Genomic DNA, 27,297 nt, shown 5'->3' with positions numbered 1-27,297 from the left:
CTTGTCTCCTCACTGCCTCTGTCCTGCCGCGCAGGAGCAGGATGCTGAGCCTTGTCTGCCCCACGGGGACCTGCAGTACCTGAGGCAAGTGGAGCACACCGTCTGCTGCTGCTGCAGGAAGGACGCCCCCAGGGCACCTGCTCCCCACCGCCGCTGTTTTCGTTTTCGTTAGGCAGGCAGGCAGGCAGTCCCACTGCAGCCTGAGAAGTGAGTTTCCTCTGCTGACAACCACAGTGTTTTGGAGGAGTTGCTGTCGTTTATCAAGGGATCCACACATGCTAAAGAACTGTCTTCCAAGGGAGTGAAAATGTGAGATGAGGCAGTGGAGCCCTTTTTGGACAACTTGGGATTCTCCACTGGGAAGAAGGGGACTTGGGCCCAGTTTATGGCTTCCAGTGGAGGCATTTTGGGCAGAATATGAAGATATGGATTCAGATTATTCAGATCAAGGAGTTGACCAATCGCAAAAAGTGATTGACATCATCAACAGAAGGCATAATCGCAGCACTCTGGGAGGCCGACGCAGGTGGATCACTTGAGGTCAGGAGTTTGAGACCAGCCTGGCCAACACGGGGAAACCTCATCTCTACTAAAAATACAAAAATTAGCCAGGGGCTGGGTGCGGTGGCTCATGCCGGTAATCCCAGCACTTTGGGAGGTCAAGGTGGGTGGATCCCCTGAGGTCAGGAGTTCAAGACCAGCCTGACCAACATGGAGAAACCCTGTCTATACTAAAAATACAAAATTAGCCGGGCATCGTGGTGCATGCCTGTAATCCCAGCTACTCGGGAGGGTGAGGCAGGAGAGTATCTTGAAACTGGGAGACAGAGGTTGCGGTGAGCCAAGATCTCGCCATTGCATTCTTGCCTGGGCGACAAGAGCGAAACTCTGTCTCAGAAAACAAAAACAAAAACAAAAAAACAGGCATGTTGGGAGCACCTGTAAATCCCAGCTATTTGGGAGGCTGAGGCAGGAGAATCGCTTGAACCTGGGAGGTGGAGGTTGCAGTGAGCCAAAATCATGCCACTGCGCTCCAGCCTGGGAGACAGCGAGACTCTGTCTCAAAAAAAAAAAAAAAAAAAAAAAAAAAAGAAGAAAGGAAAAGAACAAACCAACACTGACCACAGACAAATCATCATCTGTGCTTGGAATCCAAAAATCTTCCTCTGATGACACTGCTTCCATGCCATGCCCCTCTGCCAGTTCTGTTTTTGTTTTTTTGTTTTTGTTTTTGTTTTTGTTTTTTTGAGACGGAGTTTCGTTCTTGTTGCCCAGGCTGGAGTGCAATGGTTCGATCTTGGCTCACTGCCACCTCCTCCCAGGTTCAAGCGATTCTCCTGCCTCAGTCTCCCAAGTAGCTGGGATTTCAGGTGCCCGCCACCACGCCCAGCTAATGTTTGTATTTTTAGTAGAGATGGGGTTTCACCATGTTGGCCAGGCTTGTCTCAAACTCCTGACCTCAGATGATCTGCCCACCTCAGCCTCCCAAAGTGCTGGGATTACAGGCGTGAGCCACCGTGCATGGCCTCCCCCTGCCAGTTCTTCGTGGTGAACGGTGAGCTGTCCTGCCAGCTGCACCAGAGGTCAGGAGACAGGGGCCTGGGTGCACCTTCAACATCACCAGCTACGCCCTGCTCACTTATGTGATCACGCACATCACGGACCTAAAGCCTGGTGACTTCGCACATACTTTGGGAGATGTGTATGTTTACCTGAGTCACATTGCAAAACTGAAAATTCAGCTTCAGAGAGAACCAAGACCTTTCCCAAAGCTCAAAATCCTTCAGAAAGTTGAGACAAGTGATGATTTCAAGCGGAAGACTTTCAGGTGGAAGAGTACAATCTGCCTCTATTAAAATGAAAATGACTATTTAGGGCACTTTTGTTTTATTTATTTATTGTTTTTCAGAAGGAGTCTCTCTCCATCACCCAGGCTGGAGTGCAGTGGCGCGATCTTGGCTCACTGGATTCAACTCAACTCCGCCTCCCGGGTTCAAGCGATTCTCCTGCCTCAGCCTCCCGAGTAGCTGGGACTACAGGCACATGCCACTATGCCCACCTAATTTTTTGTATTTTTAGTAGAGATGGGGTTTCATCATGTTAGCCAGGATGAGTCTCGATCTCCTGACCTCATGATCCAACCGTCTCAGCCTCCCAAAGTGCTGGGATTACAGGCGTGAGCCACTGTGTAGGGCGCTTTTAAAGGAGTTCGAAGGGTATTTTCAGTCTTTAGGGGTTGGGCTGGATGCTCAGGTGAAAGTTCTTTTTGCTCTAAAGGAAAAGGGAACTAGGTCAAAAATCTGTTGTTGACTTATTAGTTATTAACTTTTAAAGATATTAACTTTTAAGGGCGTCACCACAACTGTGCTAGCCCTTTCTGTAATAAAAGGCCTTGAGTTTGGTTAACTCACTGAGGGAGTATGAAAATACCGAGATTATGAGCAAAACTGAGGAGAATGAAATTGGTATGCTCTTAACAAAAACATGCACATGCATTTCAATCCCGTGTCTTTATGAAGAAGGTTGGTGAATTTCAAGAATTCTACAAGGTATTCTCTCAAATTTGAGAGAGTGGAATAACACCATCAATCATAATGTATAGTGTCGTTATGAATATTTAAATTTATATTAAGTTTATATATAATATAAATTTATATATATATATTTGTTTTTGAGATGGAGTCTCACTTTGTCGCCCAAGCTGAAGTACAGTGGCATGATCTCAGCTCACTGTGACTTCCCCTCCAGGTTCCAGCAATTCTCATGCCTCAGTCTCCTAGTAGCTGGGATTTCAGGCACCCGCCACCATGCCTGGCTAATTTTTTGTATTTTTAGTAGAGATGGGGTTTCACCATGTTGCCCAGGCTGTCTTAAACTCCTGACCTCAGGTGATCCACCTGTTTTGGCCTCCCAGAGTGCTGAGATTACAGGTGTGAGCCACCACACCCAGCTTAAAATTATATTTGTTTTATATATTGCTATAATAAAGAAGTGTTCTACCGGGCGCAGAACGGTTTTTGTATTTTTATAAAAAATACAGGCCGGGCGCGGTGGCTCACGCCTGTAATTCCAGTACTTTGGGAGGCCGAGACGGGCAGATCACGAGGTCAGGAGATCGAGACCATCCTGGCTAACACGGTGAAACCCCGTCTCTACTAAAACTACAAAAAATTATCCGGGTGTGATGGCGGGCGCCTGTAGTCCCAGCTACGCGGGAGGCTGAGGCGGAAGAATGGCGTGAACCTGGGAGGCGGAGCTTGCAGTGAGCCAAGATCGCGCCACTGCACTCCAGCCTGGGCGACAGAAGGAGACTCCGTCTCAAAAAAAAAAAAAAATTTTAGCAGGGCGTGATGGTGCGCGCCTGTAGTCCCAGCTACTCAGGAGGCTGAGACGGGAGGATTGCTTGAGCCCAGGAGGCGGAGGTTGCAGTGAGCCGGAATTGTGCCACTGAACTTCAGCCTGGTCAACAGAGCGAGACTCCGTCAAAAAAAAAAAAAAAAAAAAAAAAAAAGTGTTCTGCAAAACAACAAAGTTTCTCTTCTATTCTTCTAAACATTATTATAAAAATATTAACTCAGTTTTTTAAGGAAGAAAAAGACTAAAGCTCCATTTGATCAACCCTACAGGAATAAGAGTAGTATATGGGCCAGGTGTGGTGGCTCACACCTGTAATCCTAGCATTCTGGGAGACTGAGGTGAGTGGATCACCTGAGGTCGGGAGTTCCAGACCAGCCTGGTCAACATGGCGAAGCCCTGTCTCTAGTAAAAATACAAAAATTAGCCGCGCATGGTGGTGGGTGCCTATAATCTTAGCTACTTGGAGCCTGAGGCAAGAGAATTGCTTGAACCCAGGGGGCGGAGGTTGCAGTGAGCCAAGATCGCACCACTTCACTCTAGCCTGGGCAAAAGAGTGAAACTCCATCTCAAAAAAAAAAAAGTACTGTATATAGTTTTCAATTTTTCCTACTGTGTATTTCTTAGTGCGTTTTCCATGTTAAAACGGAGTTCTTGTTCTTTTTATTTTTACCGCTATGTGGTATTGCAGAGGATGGATATAGCATAGCTGATTTACCCAGTGCCCTGCTGATGGCCATTTATTTACTAATGAACATCTTCATATGGGCTTTCCAGTTATTATGAGATCTTTTTATAATCAACTCACATACAGCCGTCTCCTTTAAAAAGTATTTATTATTATAATTATATATATATGTATATTTATTTATTTATTTGAAGCAAGTTCTTGCTCTGTTCCCCAGGCTGGAGTGTGGTGGTGTGATCACGGCTCACTGCAGCCTCGACCTCCTGTGCTCAGACAATCCTTCCATCTTAGCCTCCTAAGAAGCTAGGACCACAGGCACACACTACTATACCCAGATAATTTTTTTAATTTCTTTTTTTTTTTTTTTGAGACGGAGTCTGGCTCTATCACCCAGGCTGGAGTGCAGTGGTGCAATCTCGGCTCACTGCCACCTCTGCCTCCTGGGCTCAAGCCACCCTTCCATCTCAGCCTCCCCAGTATCTGGGACCACAGGCACGCATCACCACACCTGGCTAATTTTTGTATTTTTTGTAGAGACAGGGGTTTGCCACATTGCCCAGGCTGGTCTCGAGAGCTCAAGCGGTCCTCCCACCTCAGCCTCCCAAAGTGCTGGGATTACAGGCCTGAGCCACTGCGTCCTGCTTTTTAAAATTTTTTATAGAGACAAGGTCTTGCTATTTGCCCAGGCTGATCTTAAACTCTGGAGCTCAAGCGATCCTCCCACCTGGGCATCCCAAAGTGCTGGGATTACAGACATGAGCCACCGTGCTCAGCCTATTATTATTATTATTATTTAGAGATGGAATTTTGCTGTGTCGCCCAGGCTGGACTGCAGTGGCTACTCATAGGTGTGAACATAGCTTACTGTAACCTCGAACTCCAGGGCTCAAGCAATCCTCCCGCTAAGCCTTCCCGGTGGCTGGGACCAGGCACACAACAGCCACAGAGCATTTCAGTCCAAGGACATAACATGATTTACTCAACCCATCCCTTTGGTGATGGTTGTTGGGTAGTTTCTGATTTTTCACTCTAATAAATAATGACCTCTTTATCCATTACATATTTTTAAAAAATGAAATCTGAATTCAGCAATCAAAGACTATCTGCAGACCACTGGAGTAAATGGGAACCCCAAGAAACTATTTGATGGGGAAGGAAGCCCCCAGGCCCTCTTGGGAAGGCCTAGTCACTGCTTCAGGGAGAACAAAGAGTGATAATTCGGTTCTTTTTTTTTTTTTTTTAGAGACGGAGTCTTGTTCTGTCTCCCAGGCTGGAGTGCAGTGGCGCAATCTCGGCTCACTGCAACCTCCACCTCCCGGGTTCAAGTGATTCTTGTGCCTCAGCCTCCCGAGTAGCTGGGTCTACAGGTGCACACCACCACGCCCAGGTACTTTTGTGTATTTTTAATAGAGATGGGGTTTCACCATTTTGGCCAAGCTGGTCTCAAATTCCTGGCCTCAAGCGATCTGCCCACCTCAGCAAGTGCTGGGATTACAGGTGTGAGCCACCGTGCCCAGCCATAATTCAATTCTTAATGGTTTGTTGTCATGGACCCCTTAGAGAACTTGCTGGAGGCTATATCCCTAGGAGAAGGATTTTTATCACCTATAAGTCTCAACAGCCCTGTATCTGGATTTCCCTTTGATAAACAACTCCCCTTCCAACACCGCCACTGCATGCATCCTTAGCAGGATTACCAAGCCAGGTGCCCTCCCTCTCCCCCACGATGGGCCTAGAACCTAAGCCAAGACAGTGAGATTCAACTCTGGACCTTGGCTACAGCCCTTGGGAGAAAGGCTCTTTCCCTCTGTTGCATTGCTTAGTTATAAAGACGTTAAGTCTGGAGTTGCCAGAGAAATCCTGTCAGGGAACGAAGCAGGTTTCCTGGAAACTTAGATTGAACACCTGGATCCAGACATGCCTGAAACCAGCCCCGTTGACTCAGTTACATGAGCTGATAAATTCCATTTTACACTTCAGTCAGTGACAGTTGGGTTTCCGCCACTTCCATCAGAATAGTTCTTTTTTTTTTTTTGGAGACAGAGCCTCGCTTTGTTGCTGAGGCTGGAGTGCAATGGTACGATCTCTGCTCACTGCAACCTCCACCTCCCGGGTTCAAGTGATTTTTCTGCCTCAGCCTCCAGAGTGGCTGGGATTACAGATGTGCGCCACCACACCCAGCTGATTTTTGCATTTTTGTAGAGATGGGGGGGGGTCTCACCATTTTGGCCAAGCTGGTCTCGAACTCCTGACCTCAGGTGATCTGCCCGCTTCAGCCTCCCAAAGTGCTGGGATTACAGGTGTGAGCCACTGCGCCTGGCCTAAAACAGTTCTTGTTCACTCTCCCTTGACCCAGAAAAAAAAACAACTCATTCATTCATTCATTCATTCTTTATTTATTTATTGACTATCTAGTATGTGCTTAGCCCCGTGCTGGGTGATGATGGGGACAGTAAAGTGACCGTGACAGAACTCTCATGGCAACAGAGGCTTCCAGAGCTCAAATGGCAATCACAAACTGTTCAGCAAGAATGGCGATGCCTGCCATGAAGGAGGAGGTCAGAGAGCTACAAGAGAGGTGTCTGTGAATGGGAGGTGGGATCATGGAGAGGTCCCTTGAAAGATAGGCAGGAACCAGCCCAGTGAAGTGAGGTCAAGGGCTAAGGATATGTGCACACAAGCCCTGGGGTTTCAGGTCACACCCGAGGCACAGTAGGGCTCAGGAACCTGGTAAAAGATCTTGGAAGTGGAAGGAGGTAAGGGCTAGGGAGGTTGCGAGGTGAGAGGTGAGGCAGCCATCCAGGCCCCAGCAGAGGAAGCAGGAGGAGGATGCGGAGGAATCCGGGGTGTGTATGTTGCCTTCCCCTCTTGTCCCTCAGAGCGTGGTGTAGAAATACATGGCTATCAGCATGACCAGGAGCTGGCGAGGAGGCAGCGAGATGAGGGCACTCCGCCCCTGACCCCCAGCCCACCCAGCCTGTGGGCTCCCCGCCTCTCACCGTCCACATCAGGATGGCAAACCCAAACCACGAGATACCCCACGTGTAGCTGTCGATGGCGTGGCCGATGTGCTCGAAGCAGCCCTGGGCAGGGGGATGGGGGAGGTTTGAGAAGACGCCCATGAGGGTAGCCGCTGAAGGTGAGAGTCACTGTGCGCCCTTGGGAAAGTCACCACCTTCCCTGAGCATTGGTTTTCTCACTTGTGCAATGGGGACCATGGCACTGTCCACCTCCTCGGGTGGTTTCGGGGCCCCAGGGAGCTGATGTTGAACCCAGGCCCTGCACATGCCGCCCTGCTGATGGCTATGACAATCTGAGGGTGATTTTGCTCTTACAGGTGGCTTTTTTTTTTTTTTTTTTTGGAGACGTCTCGCAGTCTCCCTCTGTCACCCAGGCTACAGTGCAGTGGCGCGATCTTGGCTCATTGCAACCTTTGCCTCCCGCGTTCAAGCAATTCTCCTGCCTCAGCCTCCTGAGTAGCTGGGATTACAGGCGTGCACCACTACGCCCGGCTAATTTTTGTATTTTTAGTAGAGACGGGGTTTCACCATGTTGATCAGGCTGGTCTCGAACTCCTGATCTTGTGATCCGCCCATCTCGGTCTCCCAAAGTGCTGGGATTACAGGCATGAGCCACCGCACGCGCCCGGCCTTTTTTTTTTTTTTTTTTTTTTTAAAGTCTCTTGCGTTTTTTAAAGTCTCTTGCCTAGGCTAGAGTGCAGTGGCACCATCACAGCTCACTGCAGCCTTGACCTCCTAGATTCAAACAATCCTCCTGCCTTAGCCTCCCCAGTAGCTGGGATTACAGGCACGCACCACCACGCCTGGCTAATTTTCTGTACTTTTTTGTAGAGACGGGGTCTTGATATGTTGCCCAGGCTGGTCTTGAGCTTCTGAGCTCAAGTGACCTTCCTGCCTTGGCCTCCCAAAGTACTGGGATTACAGGCGTGAGCCACCGTGCCTAGCTCTATTGTTTTGTTTGATGTTTTGTTTTGTTTGAGATGGAGTTTCGCTCTGTCACCCAGGCTGGGGTGCAGTGGCGCAATCTCGGCTCACTGCAACCTTCACCTCTAGGGTTCAAGTGATTCTCCTACCTCAGCCTCCCAAGTAGCTGGGATTACAGGCATGTGCTACTGCTCTGGGCTAATTTTTGCATTTTTAGTAGAGATGGGGTTTCGCCATGTTGGTCAGGCTGGTCTCAAACTCTTGACCTCAAGTGATCCGCCCTCCTCGGCCTCCCAAAGTGCTGAGATTACAGGCGTGAGCCATCGCGCCCGGCCCTATTATTGCTCTTATTCTCGGACAACCTGAGTAAAGTTGCAGGTGCCAAGTCTGATTCAGACAGACCCTGGGTGCATCCTGCTGACTTGAGAGAGAGTTGGGGGAGCACTAGAAAATCAGAGAGGGGGCCCAGCGTGGTGGCTCATGCCTGTAATCTGAGCACTTTGGGAGGCTGAGGCGGGTGGATCACTTGAGCTCAGGAGTTTGAGACCAGCCTGGCCAACATGGTCAAATCCCATCTCTACTAAAAATACAAAAACTAGCCAAGAGGGTGGTGCGCGCCTGTAATCCCAGCTGCTCTGGAAGCTGAGGTGGGAGAATTCCTTGAACCCGGGAGGCAGACGCTGCAGTGAGCTGAGATTGTGCCACTGTACTCCAGCGTGGGTGACAGAGCGGGACTTGGTCTTGAAAAAAAAAAAAAAGAAAGAAAAAGAAAACAAGAAAATCAGAGAGGGGAAGAGGAGAGCGGAAAAGCTAGATGGACAGACACAGGGAGGGAGAAAAAGAGAGAATCAGAGAGGGAGCAGGGACCAGAGGAAGACAGACAGATGGATAGACAGATGTAGCAGGGCAGAGGGCCACACCTTGGTGAACAGGTAGTCCATGTGCCCCAGGCGGCAGCCCTCCTCGTTGAGGGGGATGAAGTTTCCTGTCCGGCGACAGCACAGTGGGGGCCAGGGGAAGACCACCTCCGGAGTGGCCGCCCGGAAGGCTGACGTGAAGTTCACCCAGTCCATGGGACCAGACGTGCCACAGCATTCTTGCTGGAGAGAAAAGCAGGGGGTCAGGCAGGCTCGGGCTCAGAGAGGACAGTCGCTTGCCTGAGGTCACACAGCAAGGAGGGGCAGGATTGGCGTTTGACACAGCTGGGCCCAACTTCCCCATGTCCTCGGCCTCCAAGAGAGTGTGTCTGGTGGGTGTCTGTGTGTGTGAGCACGGAGCAGACGATATTTGTCCCAGGACCAGGAGGCTGATGTGGGATTTGGATTAAACCCGCACCTCTGACTTATTTTAAAATATTTTTGCAGGGCACGGTGTCTCACGTCTGTAAACCCAGCTCTTTGGGAGGCCGAGGTGGATGGATCACCTGAGGGTCAGGAGTTCGAGACCAACCTGACCAACATGATGAAACCCTGTCTCTACTAAAAATACAAAATTTGCCGGGTGTGGTGGTGGGCACCTGTAATCCCAGCTACTTGAGAGGCTGGGGCATGAGAATTGCTTGAATCCGGGAGGTGGCGATTGCAGTGAGCCAAGATCGTGCCACTGCACTCCAGCCTGGGAATCAAGAATGAAACTCCGTCTCAAAAAATAAAATAAAATAAAATATTTTTTATCAACAACTATGCTGATAAAATAACACAAAAAGAGCAGATTTCTGGCTTTTCCTGGCCTTGGTAAGGAATCCAGGTGTTTAATTTGTGGCTCCTGAATGAGGAAAACATAGGCTTGGGCACCCTTCAAACATGGGTTCAAATCCTGGCTAGCTAGAGGACTTGGGCCACATTGATGCCTCAGTTTTCCTTCAGTCCTCAATTTCTCCCTCTTTTTTTTTTTTTTTTTTTTTTTTTGAGACGGAGTCTCCCTCTGTCATCCAGGCTGGAGTACAGTGGTGCCATCTTGGCTCACTGCAACCTACCCCTCCTGAGTTCAAGCGATTCTCCTGCCTCAGCCTCCCAAGTAGCTGGAATCACAGGCGCACATCACTACACCTGACTAATTTTTGTATTCTTTGTAGAGACAGGGTTTCACCATGTTGGCCAGGATGGTCTTGAACCCCTGAACTCAAGTGATCTGCCCGCCTTTGCCTCCCAAAGTGTTGGGATTATAGGTTTGAGCCACTGCGCCCAGCCAATCTCTTCCTCTTCCAGTGCAATATCATGTTGGATTTGATGAAGACTGTATCTCTTCAAACCTGGAAGTCTGAGTTTGAATCCTTCCAGTTCTGCAACTACCAGGTGTGTGACCTCAGGCAAGATATTCAACCTCTTGCTTTGGTCTCCTCATCACTAAAAGGCTGATCTCCCTTATGGGGTGGTTGTGAGGATTAAAAAACTTTAGAAGTGCTTTGAAAGGCTGGGCGCAGTGGCTCAAGCCTGTAATCCCAGCACTTTGGGAGGCTGAGGCGGGCGGATCATGAGGTCAGGAGATCGAGACCATCCTGGCTAACACGGTGAAACCCCATCTCTACTAAAAATACAAAAAATTAGCCGGGTGCGGTGGCAGGCGCCTGTAGTCCCAGCTATTCGGGAGACTGAGGTAGGAGAATGGCGTGAACCCGGGAGGCGGAGCTTTCAGGGAGCCGAGATCGCGCCACTGCACTCTAGCCTGGGCGACAGAGCAAGACTCCGTCTCAAAAAAAAAAAAAAGATAAAAAGGAAAAAAAAAAGTGCTTTGAGGCCAGGCACTCGTGGCTCATGCCTGTAATCTCAGCACTTTGAGAGGTGGAGGTGGGAGAATCGCTCCAATCCTGAGCCTAGGAGTTCGAGACCAGCCTGGGCAATAGAGCAAGACCCCCATCTCCACAAAAAATAATTTAAAAAGCTTAGCCGGGTGTGGTGGGGCACACCTGTATTCCCAGCTACTCGGGAGGCTGAGGCGGGAGGATCACTTGAGCCCAGGAGTTGGAGGCTGCAGTGAGCTATGATCACTCCAGCCTGGGCAACAGAGCAAGACTCCATCTCAAAATATAAAAATAAAAGTCCTTTGAACAGTGTGAGACCCAGCTCAGTGAATGGTGCTGTTACTATCATTGTTATTATCAACATTTCTGTTGAGGTAGTATGTGTAGGCTAAGTGCAGGGAGGTCAGGAGCTAGGCTGCCGGGTTCCAATCCCAGCTCCCAATCCCAGCTCCCACCACTTACCGACTGCGTGGCCTCGGGCAAGGGACTTTCACTTTCTGGGCCCCTTTACTCATCTGCAGAACGGTGATGACCGCAGCCCTGCTCTCCTAGAGATCTCATGAGCGGATGTCTTTAAGGCACTCACTCCTCTACAAGCTGGCACATCGGGAGCTCTATCGGCCTCTGTGGACGGAGCCCCGGGCCCTCCCAGCCCCCGGTCCACCCCGCCCACCTCAATCATGACGCGGTCCCAGAGGCGGGTCAGCTCCTGGCCCTGGTCGGTGTCCGCGCTGTAGAAGGTCAGCATCTGCTTGGTGATCAGGGATGGGTTGGACACCATCTGCGGAGAACAGGGAAGAACAAGGGCCGGCAGTGCTGGGTGGGGAGAGAGGACGACCTCCGTCGCGCCGCGCCGGGACCCTCGCGCCTCCCATGCAGGTCAGGCCCCTCCCCAGGCCTCGCCGGGCTCACGTAGTCACGGTGGGTGTAGGACGTGATGCAGGAGGCGCACTCGAAGATGTAGACGATGAGCATGAGCACCAGGTACTGGGGAGACAGAGGGGGGACGGCCCGTCGGGCAGAGCTCGTGAAGCCACACCCCATCAGGGACTCATCATTGTGGAAATGCAAGTTTTTAAAAAGTTTGGGGCAGTGTGACTAGCAGCACCTATGATATGTGGTGGGTGTTCAGGTGTTCGCTGTATTGTCTTCCAACTTTTCTGTATTTTGAAATATTTAATTTAATTTATTTTTGAGACAGGCAAGGGGTGGTGGCTCACTCCTATAATCCCAGCACTTTGGGAGGCCGAGGGGGCGATCACCTGAGGTCAGGAGTTCGAGACCAGCCTGGCCAACATGGTGAAACCCCTTCTCTACTAAAAATACAAAAATTAGGGCTGGGCATTGGTGGCTCACGTCTGTAATCCCAGCACTTTGGGAGACTGAGGTGGGTGGATCACTTGAGGTCAAGAGTTTGAGACCAGCTGGGCCAACATGGCAAAACCCCGTCTGTACTAAAAATACAAAAATTAGCCAGACATGGTGGCACGGGCGTGTAGTTCCAGCTACTTGGGAGACTGAGACAGGAGAATTGCCTGAACCTGGGAGGTGGAGGTTGCAGGGAGCTGAGATTGTGCCACTGCGCTCTAGCCTGGCGACGCTTGTCATCCCAGCTACTTGGGAGGCTAAGGAAGGAGAATCGCTTGAACTTGGGAGGTGGAGGTTGCAGTGAGCTGAGATCATGCCACTGCACACCAGCCTGGGTGACAGAGCGAGACTCCGTCTCAAAAAAAAAAAAAATTATTATTTTTGAGATACGATCTCACTCTGTCGCCCAGGCTGGTGTGCAGTGGCAGGATCATAGCTCATTGCAGCCTCTGCCTCCCAGGTTCAGGCAATCCTCTTGCCTCAGCCTTCTGAGTATCTGGGACTATAGGAACATGCCACCATGTCTGGCTAATTTTTACATTTTTTGTAGAGATAGGGTCTTGCTATGTTGCCCAGGCTGGTCTCAAAGTCCTGAGCTCAAATGATCCTCCTTCCTCAGCCTCCCAAAGTGCTGGGATTATAGGAGTGAGCCACTGCACCCAGCCAGAAATATTTTATAATAAAATGTCAAGGGAAAATGAAATTTAAAAAGTAACATATTTGCCAAAGTTATGTATTGACTTAGAATCAGTAAATAAATGTTAACTATAAAAACAGAAAAATATCTGGGATAAATAGATGACAGCAAAAAAAAAAAAAAAAAAAAAGCTAAAGAAAAGAAAATTAAAAAGAAAGACATTCGGGGCCAGGCACAGTGGCTCACCCTTATAATCCCAGCACTTTGGGAGGCCAAGGCAGGTGGATCACTCAAGGTCGGGAGTTCAAGACCAGCCTGACCAAGATGGAGAAACCCCATCTCTACTAAAAATACAAAATTAGCCAGGTGTGGTGGCGCATGCCCGTAATCCCAGCTACTCAGGAGGCTGAAGCATGAGAATTGCTTGAATCTGTGGGGCGGAGGTTGCAGTGAGCCGAGATCACACCATTGCACTCCAGCCCAGGCAACAAGAGTGAAACTCTGTCTCAAAAAATAATAATATGAATAAATAAATAAAGACATTCTCTGCCAGATGCAGTGGCTCATGCCTGTAATCCCAGCACTTTGGGAAGCTGAGGTGGGAGGATTGCTCGAACCCTGGAGTTCAAGATCAGCCTGGGCAACACAGTGAGACCCCATCTCTACAAAAAATAAAAATAAAAAAATTAGTTAAGCATGGTTACTATTAGTGGTAGTGTTAGTCCTAGCTACTTGGGAGGCTGAGGTTGGAGGATCGTTTGAGCCCAGTAGTTGGAGGCCTCAGTGAGCTATGATCGCACCACTGCATTCCTGCCTGGGTGACAGAGCAAAACCCTGTCTCTTAAAACAAAACAAACAAGGGTGGGTGCAGTGGCTCACGACTGTAATCCCAACACTTTGGGAGGTTGTGACGAGTGGATCATGTGAGGTCAGGAGTCCAAGACCAGCCTGACCAATATGATGAAACCCCATCTACTAAAAATGCAAAAATACAAAAATTAGCTGGGCATGGTGATGGGTGCCTGTAATCCCAGCTACTCGGGAGGCTGAGATAGGAGAATAGCTTGAACCCAGGAGGTGGAGGTCGCAATGAGCCCAGATCATGCCATTGCACTCCAGCCTGGGCAACAGAGTGAGACCCTGTCTCTTAAAATAAAACAAACAAACAAACAAACAAACATGAAACGATGTTCTCAGATAATCGGAGACATTTGACACAGACTGGGTATTGGAAGATATAAAAGAACTTGGGTGAATTTGGTGGGTTGTGCCAATGGCACGGAGGGCAGGAGAAAAAAAAAAAAGCTTCTCAGTTGATGTTTAATGCAAATTATTTTCTTGTCCTCACCTGGCACCTTCATCTATAAAGCAACAGGAGGTTGCATGTGGATGTGGGAACTCCGCTGCTAGGAGACGGATGACATTGCACAACCGCCTGACTGCTTTAAAACAATGTGCTTATCACTCAGAGAAATGTGTGCTCCAGTATTTACAGGTAAGTGACTTGGCATCTAGAGCGTGCTTCAAAATACCCAGAAGAAAAAGTGTGAGAGAAGGGGGATAGAGGAGACAATGTCGGGCAGTCTGCAGCTGATGTTGTTGAAATCAGGTGAGAGGTATGCAGGGCTCAAATACCGCGGACTCTACTTTAGTCTACGTTAGAAATTTCCTGTAAGAAATTTGCGGGCCCGGCACGGTGGCTCACGCCTGTAATCTCAGCACTTTGGGAGGCCGAGGCCGGCAGATCAGGAGATCAGGAGATCAGAGCATCCTGGCTAACATGGCGAAACCCCATCTCTACTAAAAATACAAAAAAAAAAAAAAAAAAAAAAAATTAGCCGGGCGTGGTGGCGGGTGCCTGTAGTCCAAGCTACTCGGGAGGCTGAGGCAGGAGAATGGCGTGAACCCGGGAGGCGGAGCTTGCAGTGAGCCGAGATCGCGCCACTGCACTCCAGCCTGGGCAACTAAGCAAGACTCCGTCTCAAAAAAAAAAAAGAAATTTGGGGAAAAAAGTCTTAGTTAATGACAAACTAATGGGGAAGCAGACACAATTTTTTTTTTTTTTTTTGAGACGGAGTCTTGCTCTGTCGCCCAGGCTGGAGTGCAGTGGCACGATCTCGGCTCACTGCAAGCTCCGCCTCCCGGGTTCACGCCATTCTCCTGGCTCAGCCTCCCGAGTAGCTGGGACTACAGGCGCCCGCCACCACGCCTGGTTAATTTTTTGTTTTTTAGTAAACACAGGGTTTCACCGTGTTAGCCAGGAAGGTCTCGATCTCCTGAGCTTGGGTTCCACCTGCCTCAGCCTCCCAAAGTGCTGGGATTACAGCCGTGAGCCACCGTGCCCGGCCCAGACACAATTTTTAAAACTAGTTGGGTGAATTTTTAGGGCTTTGGTTAAATGCCAGATAATTAAATACAGGATAAGAAAATAAGAGGGCAGTTGTGGTGGCTCATGCCTGTAATTCCAACACTTTGGGAGGGTGAGGTGGGAGGCTCACTTGAGGCCAGGAGTTGGAGACCAGCCTGGGCAACATAGTGAGACTCCATCTCTACAAAAAATACAAAAATTAGCTGCACATGGTGATGCACACTTGTAGTCCCAGCTCATTGGGAGGCTGAGGTGGGAGGATCATTTGAAACGAAGAATTTGAGGTGGCAATGAGCTATGATTGTGCCACTGCACTCCAAACTGGGCAACAGAGTGAGACCCTGTCTAGAAAAACAAAGAAAGGAAGGAAGGAAGGAAGGAAGGGAGGGAGGGACGGAGGGAAAGAAGGAAGGGAAGGAAGTCCATGGCTCCATCGTACCCAGGATAAAGCCAAAGTCCACAATACCTGTCTGTCTAGAAAAACGAAGGAAGGAAGGAGGGAGGTGGGGAGGGGAAAGGAGGGGAGGGGAGGGGAAAGGAGGGGAGGGGAGGGGAAAGGAGGGGAGCGGAGGGGAGGGGAGAGGAGGGGAGGGGAGGGGAGGGGAGGGGAGGGGAGGGGAGGGGAGGGGAGGGGAGGGGAGGGAAGGAGTCCATGGCTCCATCTTACTCAGGATAAAGCCAAAGTCCACAACACCTGCCTTCCCTCCTGCTTCTTTCCCATCCCCACTCCTCACTGTTCTCCTCCCCACCTGTCTGCCTCATGGCCTCTCACCCCCCAACCTCCTCCTCACTCAGCTCCAGCTGCTTTGGACTCCTGGCCTGCTCTGGCCTCAGAGCCTTTGCCATTGCTGCCACCTCCACCTGGAAGGCTCTTCCTCCAGTTACACACCTGCCTCACTCCCAGTGCCTCTAGGTCTTTGCTTTCCCTGGCAGTGAGGTCTTCCCTCACCCTCCTCGGCTCCTGACCTCCCCTCCTGTTCACTGTCTTCCTCCTCTGAGCACCACTTTCCTGGGTCAAGGGCTTTTATGTTTCGCTCAGCACAGAGCCCCAGTGCCCAGCGTAGGGCTCAGCACGTAGCTCCTGCTCATGAGCATTTGTTCATCAAATGAGTGGCTGCTCCTGGGAATCTGAAAAACCCTCGGCTGTCGAGGAAGCACAGTGCTGTCTCTGTGTCATTGGGGCCTGAATTGGAATCCCTGCTCTCCTGGTCACCTGGGAGAGGCTGTTAGCCTCTTTGAGCCTCAGTTTCCTCATCTGGTAAATGGGTTGAAAAGCACTAGCTGTGAAGGGCTTCTGGGAAGATTGAGGAAGCTCATTTTCTTTCCTTTTTTTTGAGATGGAGTCTCGCTCTGTCATCCAGGCTGGAATGCAGTGGTGTGATCTTGGCTCACTGCAACCTCTGTCTCCCGGGTTCTAGTGATTCTTCTGCCCCAGCCTCCTGAGTAGCGGAGATTACAGGTGCCTGCCAACACGCGTGGCTAATTTTTATTTTATTTTATTTTTTTTTTAGAGATGGGATTTTGCCATGTTGGCCAGTCTGGTCTTGGACTCCCGACCTCAAGTGATCTGTCCGCCTCGGCCTCCCAAAGTGCTGGGATTACAGGCATGAGCCACTGCACCTGGCCACGAAGCTCATTTTCTAAACTGCTTACCCTAGTGTCAGGTGCATGAGAGACACTTGGCAAGTGTGGGCTATTGTTGTGGGCAGAGATTAAGAGCACAGGCTCAAGAGCCGATCTGCTCAGGTTGAAACTGGCTCTGCCATGGTCTCAATGTGTGACCCTGGAAAGTGACTTCACTTCTCTGAGCCTCAGTTTCAATCTCCATCAAATAGGGTCATGATGATGATGATATCTCTTGGTGGACTATGAGGAATAAATGAACTAATCCAGTAAACCATTTAGAACAGCTCGTGGCATGTAGTAAACCATTATTAAATGGTAGCTGTGCTATTATTGGCAGAGTTCATGAGCATGGACTCTGGAAAGCAGCTAGCAGGGGTTCAAATTCTAGCCCTGCACTAGGTGTGGGTGGAGGGGCTCAAGCCTGTAATCCCAGCATTTTGGGAGGCCGAGGCAGGAGAATCATTTGAGCCAGGAGTTTGAGACCAGCCTGGGCAACATAGTGAGACCCCCGTCTTTACCAAAAAAAAAAAAAAAAGAAAAAATCCCGGCTCTGCTACTCAAGCCTGGGTTATTGGGCTGTGGGAAGACTGAATGAGATGATGCCTGGGATCCCTGAGTGTGACACCGTGGGGAACTCACACTAGTGGCTGGGGCAGCACCTGCTACTATGACTCAGTGATGCTGAACTCCGTTTTCAGTGTCCCCATCGCCCCACCCCCGGGGCCTCACCGTGAGGACCATGGACCGGCGGCGGCAGAGTGTGGCGCTCACACCAAAACTGGCTACCACGAAGAAGGAGAAGCTGCAGAAGATGGCAATCCAGGCACCAGCGAAGACGTCATCCTTGCCTGAGACTCCCATCAGTGGGTATACGCGGTACTGGTCGGCTGTCACCCATATGGTCTCGGCAAACAGGGCCAGGCCTGACAGCTGGACAGAGCGGTGGGTTAGGAAGGTCCGCTCGGAGCCAGCAGCCCTGGCACCAGGCATCTCCACGAGCAAGTTCCTTCCCCATTCGGAGCGTCCACTGCCCTCTCAGTAAAGTGGGCAAAGACCTCGCCCTCCATGAGCAGCGATGAGGGTTAGCAGAGGCCAGGAGAGAAGAGACGGCCCCACGCCCCAGCTGCCAGTTGCTTCAGGGATGAAAGGGGATGCCACATGGAAAGGCTGGAGCAGTGGACTGGCACAGAGGAGATGGTTGGTCCACCTGCCCTCCCTTGATGGTGCTATTATTCCCCGAGGAGGGGAACATGGCCGTGGCCATAAAAATTACAAATGGGCCAGGCAAGGTGGCTCACACCTGCAGTCCCGGCACTGTGGGAGGCCGAGGCGGGAGGATTGCTTGAGCCCAGGAGTTTGAGACTAGCCTGGGCAATAGTGAGACCCCGTCTCTACAAAAAATAAAAAAATCAGCCAGATGTGGTGATGTGCACCTGTAGTCCCAGCTACTCCAGAGGCTAAGGCAGGAGGATCAGTTGAGCCCAGGAGTTGGAGGCTGCAGTGAGCTAGGATCACACCACTTGCCCTGCAGCCTGGTCAACAAAGCGAGACCCTGTCTCTAAAACAAACACAAGGCCAGTTGCCGTGGCTCACACCTGTAATCCCAACACTTTGGGAGGCTGAGGTGGGCAGATCACCTCAGGTCAGGAGTTCAAGACCAGCCTGGCCAACATGGTGAAACCCCATCTCTACTAAAAATACAAAAAGTAGCCGGGTGTGGTGCACGTGCCTGTAATCCCAGCTGCTCGGGAGGCTGAGGCAGGAGAATTGCTGGAGCCCGGGAGGTGGAGGATGCAGTGAGCCGAGATCTCGCCACTGCACTTCAGCCTGGGTGACAGAGCGAGACTCCGTCTGAAAAAAAAAAAAAAAAAAATTAGCCAGGTGTGGTGGTGTGCGCCTGTAATCCCAGCTATTCTGGAGGCTGAGGCAGGAGAATCACTTGAGCCCAGGAGTCGGAGGTTGCAGTTAGCTGAGATCAGCCACTGCACTCCAGTCTGGGCGACAGAGTGAGACTCCATCTCAAAAAAACAAAAACAAAAACAAAACAAAACAAAAAACACAAAACCAAAACCCAACGTTAATTGAAAGACACTGTTGTTTTTCCTTCTTGTGGCCTCCTGTGCACCAGGCGGTCACTTTATAGCCATAGTGATGCTGATGGTGATAGCCAGCATTGGTTGGGCACTTTCTCTGAGCTGAGGGCCATGCATGGATTAATCCACATGACAACAGCCCACACAATGAGGACACAATCTATAGATGAGGAAAGAAGGCACAGAGAGTGACAGTCCCTTGCTAAGGTCACAGAGCTGGGGAGAGGCAGAGCCGGGATTTAAGCCTAGGCTGTGCTGACCACCGAGTCTGCCCGAGAGACAGTTCTGGACCCTCATCCCCCACCCTGAGCTCAGGACTGCCCCCTCCCCACCACACAACCACTCGGCTCCCAGCACTGGAGCGAGTCTCACCAGAATAATGATGTTGCCCACAACTAGCAGGCCCACCACAACTGGAGATCCCTTCTCGGCCTCCGCTGCTGCCGCAGACGCCATCATCCTGGGACACATGAGCAGGGATGAGGCCAGGAGCATGAAGGGCCAGCTGGACCCCCCATTTCTGAGCCACACCCCAGCGCGAGGGGTTGCTCCAGCTCTCTGCGGGGCCCAGGCTGGTACTGATGTGCCCACAGCCCTGGCGGGGAGGCATTTTGCAGAAGAGGACACCCGGGCTCCCGTGGGGCAGTCACTGGCCCGAACTTGACACTGCCCCTCCCTGAGCCTCAGACCCCCCATGCTGCACCCAGACTCCCAGGGCCCCCTCCTCACCTCTGTCTGCAGCCTCTCTGGCCAGCCCCACCCACCGTGGCTCCCTATGTACGCCCAGGCCCCTCCTTGGGCTGGTCTCCCAGGAAGGAGGGAGGGTGTGTGTGTGTTTTGGGGCACAGCAGGGGGGTGGACAAGAGGCCGAGCCGGCAGACCAGGCTGGGTGAACAGCTTTGATGGGCTCCCTGCCACCCCCATGATTTATAGACCTGAAATACCAGATTGTGTAGGACCCATGGCCTCTGGGTCCCAGGCTCTGTTGGTGGTGAAGTTGGAGGTGGAGGCGCGCGCCACCTGGTGTCTCTCTTGCTAGGACATGGCCTTCCTGGGAGTAGGAGCAAGATCCAAATCAGGGCGGGGCGTGGTAGCTCAGGCCTGTAATCCCAGCACTTTGGGAAACTGAGGTAGGCGGATCGCTTGAGCTCAGTAGTTTGAGACCACACTGGGTGACATAGTGAAACCCCATTTCTACAAAAAATACAAAAATAATTAGCTAGGCTCATGCCTGTGGTCCCAGCTACTTGGGAGGCTGAGGTGGGAGGATGGCTGAACCTGGGGGACAGAGGTTGCAGTGAGCCAAGATCGTGCCATTGCACTCCAGCTTGAGTGACAGAGCCAGGCCCTGTCTCCAAAAACAAACAAACAAAAAATCCACTTTGGACCCACATATGGGTCCTGAATCCCAAAAGTGTCTCTCCTGCTGTGTGACCTTGGGCAGGTGGCTGCTCCTCTGTGAGGCCGGGAGCCCGTGGGGAGGCCCAGGCAGGGACCCCTGCCGAGGCCAGGGCTGGACCAAGGCAGAGCAGTGGGGAGATGAGGGGACAGGTGGAAGGGGTGCTCAGGAGGCTGACTACATGGGCAGTGGGCTGAGGGAAAGGATGACACCCAGGATAGGTGTGTGAGGGGAGTCTGAGATAAGTGCAAAGATGGGGGAGAAGAACGTGCTAGAAAATGAGAGGGGGCACACCGGGCTTGGTTGAAGAAAAGTCCCCGTCGCCCCCCAACGCATGCATGGACCAAGCAGACATTTATTTCTTCAGGCTGCAGAATGAGAAACCTAGGTTCAAATCCCGGTTCTGCCTCTTCTAGGCAGCGCGACTTGGCTTGTGGATTTGCCGATCTGCGAAATGGTTATCATCAGACCACTTCCCTGGTGGAGGTGGGGACTGAGCCAGCACGTGTCCCCAGGGGCCACCGATGCTGCCCACGAGGCCACGGTCTCTCTGATGTCACCCCCTCGAGGTGCAGGGCTGGCTCCACATGCAAAAATGGTGGCCCGGGTCCCCCGACACCGTCCCCAGAACCTCTCAACCCCAAGGCTAGGCCGTTTATTGCCTCTGCTGTGGGAGCAGTGGCTCCCCACTGTGGTGCCTGCGAATTTGGCAAATGACACTGAAAATTCCATCGTCAAGGCACTGGTTTGGTAATAAGATACTTGAGATGTTTTCCGATTAAAATGGTTAATTTAGTTTTAGTCAACCCACTTTAGATTTTAAAATAGTTTTTTTGGCTGGGCGCGGTGGCTCACGCCTGTAATCCCAGCACTTTGGGAGGCCAAGGTGGGGGATCACCTGAGGTCAGGCTGACCGACATGGTGAAACCCTATCTCTACTAAAAATACAAAATTAGTCAGTCGTGGTGGCAGGTGCCTGTAATCCCAGCTACTCAGGAGGCTGAGGCAGGAGCTAATCGCTTGAACCTGGAAGGAAGAGGTTGCAGTGAGCTGAGGTCGTGCCATTGCACTCCAGCCTGGGTGACGGAGTGAGACTCTGTCTCCACAACAACAACAAAAATCTGAAAAGTGTTTATTCAAGAAAAGCAGCTGAATCTTAATAAGAGCAGTGAACTTTATGACTTTTTTAAAATTTATTTTTACTTTTGTTTTCTTGAGACAGAGTCTCACTGTCGCCCAGGCTGGAATGCAGTGGCACGATCTCAGTTCACTGCAACCTCCGCCTCCCAGGTTCAAGCAATTCTCCTGCCTCAGCCTCCCGAGTAGCTGGGATTACAAGCGCCCGCCACCACGCCCGGCTAATTTTTGTACTTCGTGACATTTTTAATTGGCCTAGTTCCATTCCCCCACTCCAGCTCCGTGGTAGCCTTGAATATTAACTGCCAGCATTCTCAGTGGAAACTAGCAGCCTGGCATACACCAAATGGGGCAGAAGAGGATGAAACTCCTTAAAAGCCTCACTCCCAGAAAGTCAGAATTATTTGATTTGTCTTGTGGTTCCCTGGAAGCCCCTACTTGCAATGTTGTCTGTATTTGACCTAACTTAGAGCTCATACATCGTCAAAATTATTTCCCCAGGGGCATTTGTGAAACACAATTGCATGCAATTGTTTAACTAGGCAGCTGCCTAAGCAATGAATAACAGTTGAGGCCAACAATAGGCTAATGAAAAAGTTTAAAAGATAAAGCTGGGGAATGAGAAGGCTTTGAAAAACTCCAAAATATTCTTGGAAATCTAGAAGGTCACATGCATGCATAGGGTTGTGTGCATGCCCAGGAGTATATGCAGGCTCAAGAAAGACCAGAGATGAGAACCCAGTCTTCTTACATTGGGCTGACCTTGAGGATGTGTGCCTTCCTGGGAGAAGTAGTGGTGAAGGCAAAGTAGTCAATTGCCTGGCTGAATGTCAAAAGCATGGCCCACCATGCCTCAGCAAAGGCTAGGAGATTATTGGTTCTTGGAGGCTAAGGAAATCTTTGTCCAATCATTAGTGGAACACATGCTAAAGAATACTGTCTTTTTTTTTGAGACGGAGTGTTGGCCAGGCTAGTCTTGAACTCCTGACCTCAAGTGAACCTCCTACTTTGGCCTCCCAAAGTGCTGGGATTACAGGTGTGAGCCACCATGCCTGGCCTAAAAGCAGAAATTATTTAAAAAGAACTAAACAGAAATTTGGGACTTGAAAAGTATAGTAACTAAAATGAAAAAATTAAAATGGGCCGGGCGTGGTGGCTCATGCCTGTAATCCCAGCACTTTGGGAGGCCGAGGTGGACAGATCACGAGGTCAGGAGATCGAGGCCATCCTGGCTAACATGGTGAAACCCTGTCTCTACTAAAAATACACAAAATTAATCAGGCATGGTGGCATGCACCTGTAGTACCAGCTACTTGGGAGGCTGAGGCAGGAGAGTCACTTGAACTTGGGAAGTGGAGGTTGCGGTGAGCCGAGATCACGCCACTGCACTCCAGCTTGGGCGACAGAGCGAGACTCCATCTCAAAAAAAAAAAAAAAGAAAGAAAAAATTCAATAGAGGAATAGAGGGTTCAACAACAGATCTGAGCAGAAGAAAAGATCGGTGAATGTAAGTATAGATCAGTTGAGATGATCAAGTCTAAGGAACAGAAAGAAAAAAGCATGAAGATAAGTGAACAGAACTTCAGAGACCTGTGAGACATCATCAAATAATGAGAGTCCCAGAAGGAGAGGACAAAAAGGAAAGGGTAAAAAAGAATATATGAAGAAAGAATGGCTGAAAACTCCCAAAATTTGATGAAAAAAACCATCAATCTATAGAGCCAAGAAGCTCAACAATCTTCAAATAGGATAAACTCAAAGATATCCATCACCAGACATATCATAATCAAATTATTGAAAGATAAAAAGAGAACCTTGAAAGCAGCAACTGAGAAGTGACCCATCACGTATAATTAATCATCAATAAGATTAACAGCTGGGCTGGGTGCGGTGGTTCATGCCTGTAATCCCAGCACCTTGGGAGGCTGAAGCGGGAGGATCACTTGAGCCCAGGAGTTGGAGATCAGCCTGGGCAATATGGGCAAACTCCATCTCTACAAAAGAATACAAAAATTAGCTGGGTGTGGTGGCATATGCCTGTAGTCTCACCTACTCGAGAAGCTGGGGTGGGAGGATCTCTTGAGCCTGGGAGTTCAAGGCTGCGGTGAGCTGTGATCAGGCCACTGCACTCCAGGCTGAGTGACAGAGTGAGGTCTTGTGTCAAAAAAAAATTTAAAAAAAATAGCAATAAAACGAGAAAGATTAGAACATTTGGAAAAAAAGCAGGCCGGCGTGCAGTAGCTCAGGCCTGTAATCCCAGCACTTTGGGAGGCTAAGGCGGGCAGATCACCTGAGCTCAGGAGTTTGAGACCAGCCTGGGCAACATGGTGAAACCCTGTTTCTATCAAAAACAAACAAAAAACTAGCCGAGTATGGTGGTCCATGCCTGTGGTCCTAGCTACTTGGGAGGCTGAGGTAGGACGATGGCTTGAGTCTGGGCGGCAGAGGCTGCAGTAAACTGAGATTACACCACTACATGCCAACCTAGGTGACAGAGTAAGACCTTATCTCAAAAAAAAAAAAAAAAAAAGCTGAAAAGGGGAATTAAATATATATTTCCAAATCTGCCCGCATGGAAATTACATTCCAGTGGTGCAATGATGAAGGATAATATTTGGCATGTTAGCAGTAAGTGCTTGAGAAACAAGGCCACGCGTGGTGGCTCACGCCTATAATCCCAGCACTTTGGGAAGCCGAGCTGGGTGGATCACAAGGTCAGGAGATGGAGACCATCCTGGCCAACATGGTGAAACCCCGTCTCTACTAAAAATACAAAAATTAGCTGGGCGTGGTGGCGCGTGCCTGTAATCCCAGCTACTTGGGAGGCTGAGGCAGAAGAATCGCTTGAACCAGGAAGTCTGAAGCTGCAGTGAGCCAAGATTGCACCACTGCACTCCAGCCTGGTGACAGAGAGACTCCGTCTCCAAAAATTAAAAAATAAATAAAAATTGAAAAAAGAGAAAGAAACAAAAGGAGTGAAGGGGCACAAAGAGGGAGGAGCTGAAGGTGAAGGCTGAGTGGTCAGAGAAGGCCTCGCTAAATGAAGACCTGAAGGCAGTGAGGGGTGAGCTTGTGGACAGCTGGTGGCCAAACATTCCACGTCGAGCAAACAGCAAGTGTAAAGGATTCGGGGTTGGGGCCAGCCTGGTGTGTCAAAATACCTCATTTGCTCACACAGTTCCTGTGCACTGAAGAGGCCAGTGTGGCAGGGGCTGTGTGAGCAAACGGAAGTAGTAGATCAGGGAGGAAACGGGCACCATATCCAATCAGATCAATATATTTACAAATACTTCTAGATGCATGAGCTATCTCTAAAGGAATGTACAGGAAACACTGGCACTGGTGGCAAACCCTGGGTGGAAGTGGGCAGCTGTACTCAAGGAGTCCAGCACCTTGACTTTTCACTGGCCGTCCTGTTTCATTTGAAATTTTCATGGTGTTGGCTGGGTGCGGTGGCTCATGTCCCAGCACTTTGGGAGGCCAAGGTGGATGGTTAACCTGAGGTCAGGGAGTTCAAGACCAGCCTGGCCAACATGGTGAAACTACTCTCTAAATCTCTACTAAAAATACAAAAAATTAGCTGGGTGTGGGGGCAGGCGCCTGTAATCCCAGCTTCTTGGAAGGCTGAGGCAGGAGAATTGCTTGAACCAGGAGGTGGAGGTTGCAGTGAGCAGAGATCACATCACTGCACTCCAGTCTGGACAACAGAGCAAGGCTCTGTCTCAAAAATAAATTTTTTTTTTCATGGTGTTTAAGTTCTTTGCTACTTCCGACCCACGCCATAACCTCCCACGATCCCTCAAGCTCCCTGTGTGTGCACTAAGATCCTGTTTACAGCCACTTTTTTTTTTTTTTTTTTTTGAGACGGAGTTTCACTCTTGTTGCCTAGGCTGGAGTACAATGGTACAATCTCGGGTCACAGCAACCTCTGCCTCCTGGGTTCAAGCAATTCTCCTGCCTCAGCATCCAGAGTAGCTGGGATTACAGGCATGCACCACTACGCCTGGCTCATTTTGTATTTTTAGTAGAGACAGGGTTTCTCCATGTTGGTCAGGCTGGTCTGGAACTCCCGACCTCAGGTTATCCGCCTGCCTCGGTCTCCCAAAGTGCTGGCATTACAGGCGTGAGCCACTGCGCCCGGCCCCTACAGCCACTTTTCTTCATGAGCAGCTATTTCACAAGATCTATCTCTGGGGTCATTTTTCTCCATACAAGAATCATCCCTGCTCATGTGAATGCATCAGACAAGTTTGTCACCATTTGAAGTTTTGTTTTTGTTTTTTGGGGATGGAGTCTCGCTCTGTCGCCCAGGCTGGAGTACAGTGGTGTGATCTCAGCTCACTGCAACCTCCACCTCCCAGGTTCAAGTGATTCTCCTGCCTCAGCCTCCCCAGTAGCTGGGATTACAGGCACGCACCACCACACCTGGCTAATTTTTGTATTTTTATAATTTTTTTTTGTATTTTTAGAAGAGATGGGGTTTCACCAGCTTGGCCAGGCTGGTCTTGAATCCCTGACCTCGTGACCCACTCGCCTGGGCCTCCCAAAGTGCTAGGGTTACAGGCGTGAGCCACCACACCCCGGCCATTTGAAAGGTTTTGAGGACACACCAGTTCAGCCACGAGAGTGTTCCAGCTGGTCATGCTAGCTAGGTCCCTGTTGACGAGTCTGTTGGGGATATTCTGGGCTGTTATTGTGTGGCAATTCTTTTGGGGGCACCATGAAGAACAGCTCTCAACTTAGCCTACTTAAATGACTTCCAACTACCATCATGATCAGCGTGAAAGAGCAGCTCCCAACACAGGGAGAAGTTACACATTGTGCAGGAGATTGCTTATTAGATATTAAGAATTTTTTTTTTTTTTTTTTTTTTGGTGAGACGGAGATTTACTCTTGTTGCCCAGGCTGGAGTGCAATGGCATGATCTCGGCTCACCACATCCTCTGCCTCCCAGGTTCAAGCGATTCTCCTACCTCAGACTCCCAAGTAGCTAGGATTACAGGCATGTGCCACCACGCCTGGCTAATTTTGTACTTTTAGTAGGGACAAGGCTTCGCCATGTTGCCCAGGCTGATCTTGAACTCCTGACCTCAGGTGATCCACCCACCTCAGCCTCCCAGAGTGCTGGGATTACAGGCGTGAGCCATTGCGCCTGGCCATTAAGAATTAATTTCTTAGGTGTAAATAATTATGTTAAAAAAAATAGGTATCTCCAGGCAGGAGAATAGTTTGAACTAGAAGGCAGAGGTTGCAGAGAGTTGAGATGACACCACTGCACTCCAGCCTGAGCAACAGATTGAGACTCTGTCTCAAAAAAAAAAAAAAAAAAAAAATTGTATCTCCAAGAGATACATACAGTTTCTTATTTCTGGATAAAATATAATCTTTATATATTTTGTATTAAATTATAATCTATATAATTGGCTTTAAAATTATGTAGGGTGGTTGCACACATAGGAACTTAGGTTATTCTGTATAATCAACTATTTGACTCATTGACTGGCACAGAGAGGGTGGTCAAAGTTCAATAAAATTAAGTTAAAAAATGCTAGGCACGGTGGCTCACGCCTGTAATCCCAGCACTTTGGGAGGCCGAAGCAGGTGGATCACCTGAGGTCAGGAGTTCAAGACCAGCCTGGCCGACATGGTAAAACCCCATCTCTACTAAAAATACAAAAATTAGCCGGGTATGGTGGGGTGTGCCTGTAGTCCCAGCTAGTCGGGAGGCTGAGGCAGGAGAATCGCTTGAACACTGGAGGTGGAGGTTGCAGTCAGCAGAGATGGTGCCATTGCATTCCAGCCTGCGTGACAGAATGAGACTCCATCATAAAAAAAAAAAAAAAATTAAATTAAATTAAATAAACAAAAACAAAACAGAAAAAATACTCACTCAAGCCCCTCCCTGGTCAGGGCACTGATTCCAGCCCAGCTTCTTGCCACTGC

General features: G+C 49.9%; 1 protein-coding gene and 1 pseudogene across 4 annotated transcripts; one reads left to right on the top strand and one right to left on the bottom strand.

The window, feature by feature from the left end:
- Positions 1–22: 22 nt before the first annotated feature.
- On the top strand, positions 23–1,875 carry LOC129019512 (thymidylate synthase-like; annotated as a pseudogene).
- A 4,563-nt stretch (positions 1,876–6,438) lies between these two features.
- On the bottom strand, positions 6,439–27,291 carry UPK1A (uroplakin 1A). Of its 4 annotated transcripts, none has more exons than XM_063657548.1 (9): positions 27,245–27,291; positions 19,763–20,012; positions 19,191–19,278; positions 17,455–17,655; positions 11,639–11,713; positions 11,400–11,507; positions 8,907–9,086; positions 7,042–7,125; positions 6,439–6,962 (listed from the first exon to the last, which is right to left on the bottom strand). In XM_063657548.1, exons 3-9 carry the CDS (start codon positions 19,275–19,277, stop codon positions 6,918–6,920), a joined length of 780 nt encoding a protein of 259 aa, XP_063513618.1. In that variant the 5' UTR covers position 19,278; positions 19,763–20,012; positions 27,245–27,291; the 3' UTR covers positions 6,439–6,917. The 4 variants fall into 4 exon arrangements, with proteins under 4 accessions (XP_063513618.1, XP_063513619.1, XP_054318145.1 ...); XM_063657549.1 differs by lacking the exon at positions 27,245–27,291 and adding an exon at positions 22,652–22,754; XM_054462170.2 differs by lacking the exon at positions 27,245–27,291 and having other exon boundaries at positions 19,763–20,229.
- Between the last annotated feature and the right edge of the window lie 6 nt (positions 27,292–27,297).

The sequence above is a fragment of the Pongo pygmaeus genome, chromosome 20, assembly GCF_028885625.2.
Source record: "Pongo pygmaeus isolate AG05252 chromosome 20, NHGRI_mPonPyg2-v2.0_pri, whole genome shotgun sequence".
In the NCBI taxonomy this organism is placed as follows: domain Eukaryota; kingdom Metazoa; phylum Chordata; class Mammalia; order Primates; family Hominidae; genus Pongo; species Pongo pygmaeus.
This window is presented reverse-complemented; position numbering and strand designations above follow the sequence as displayed.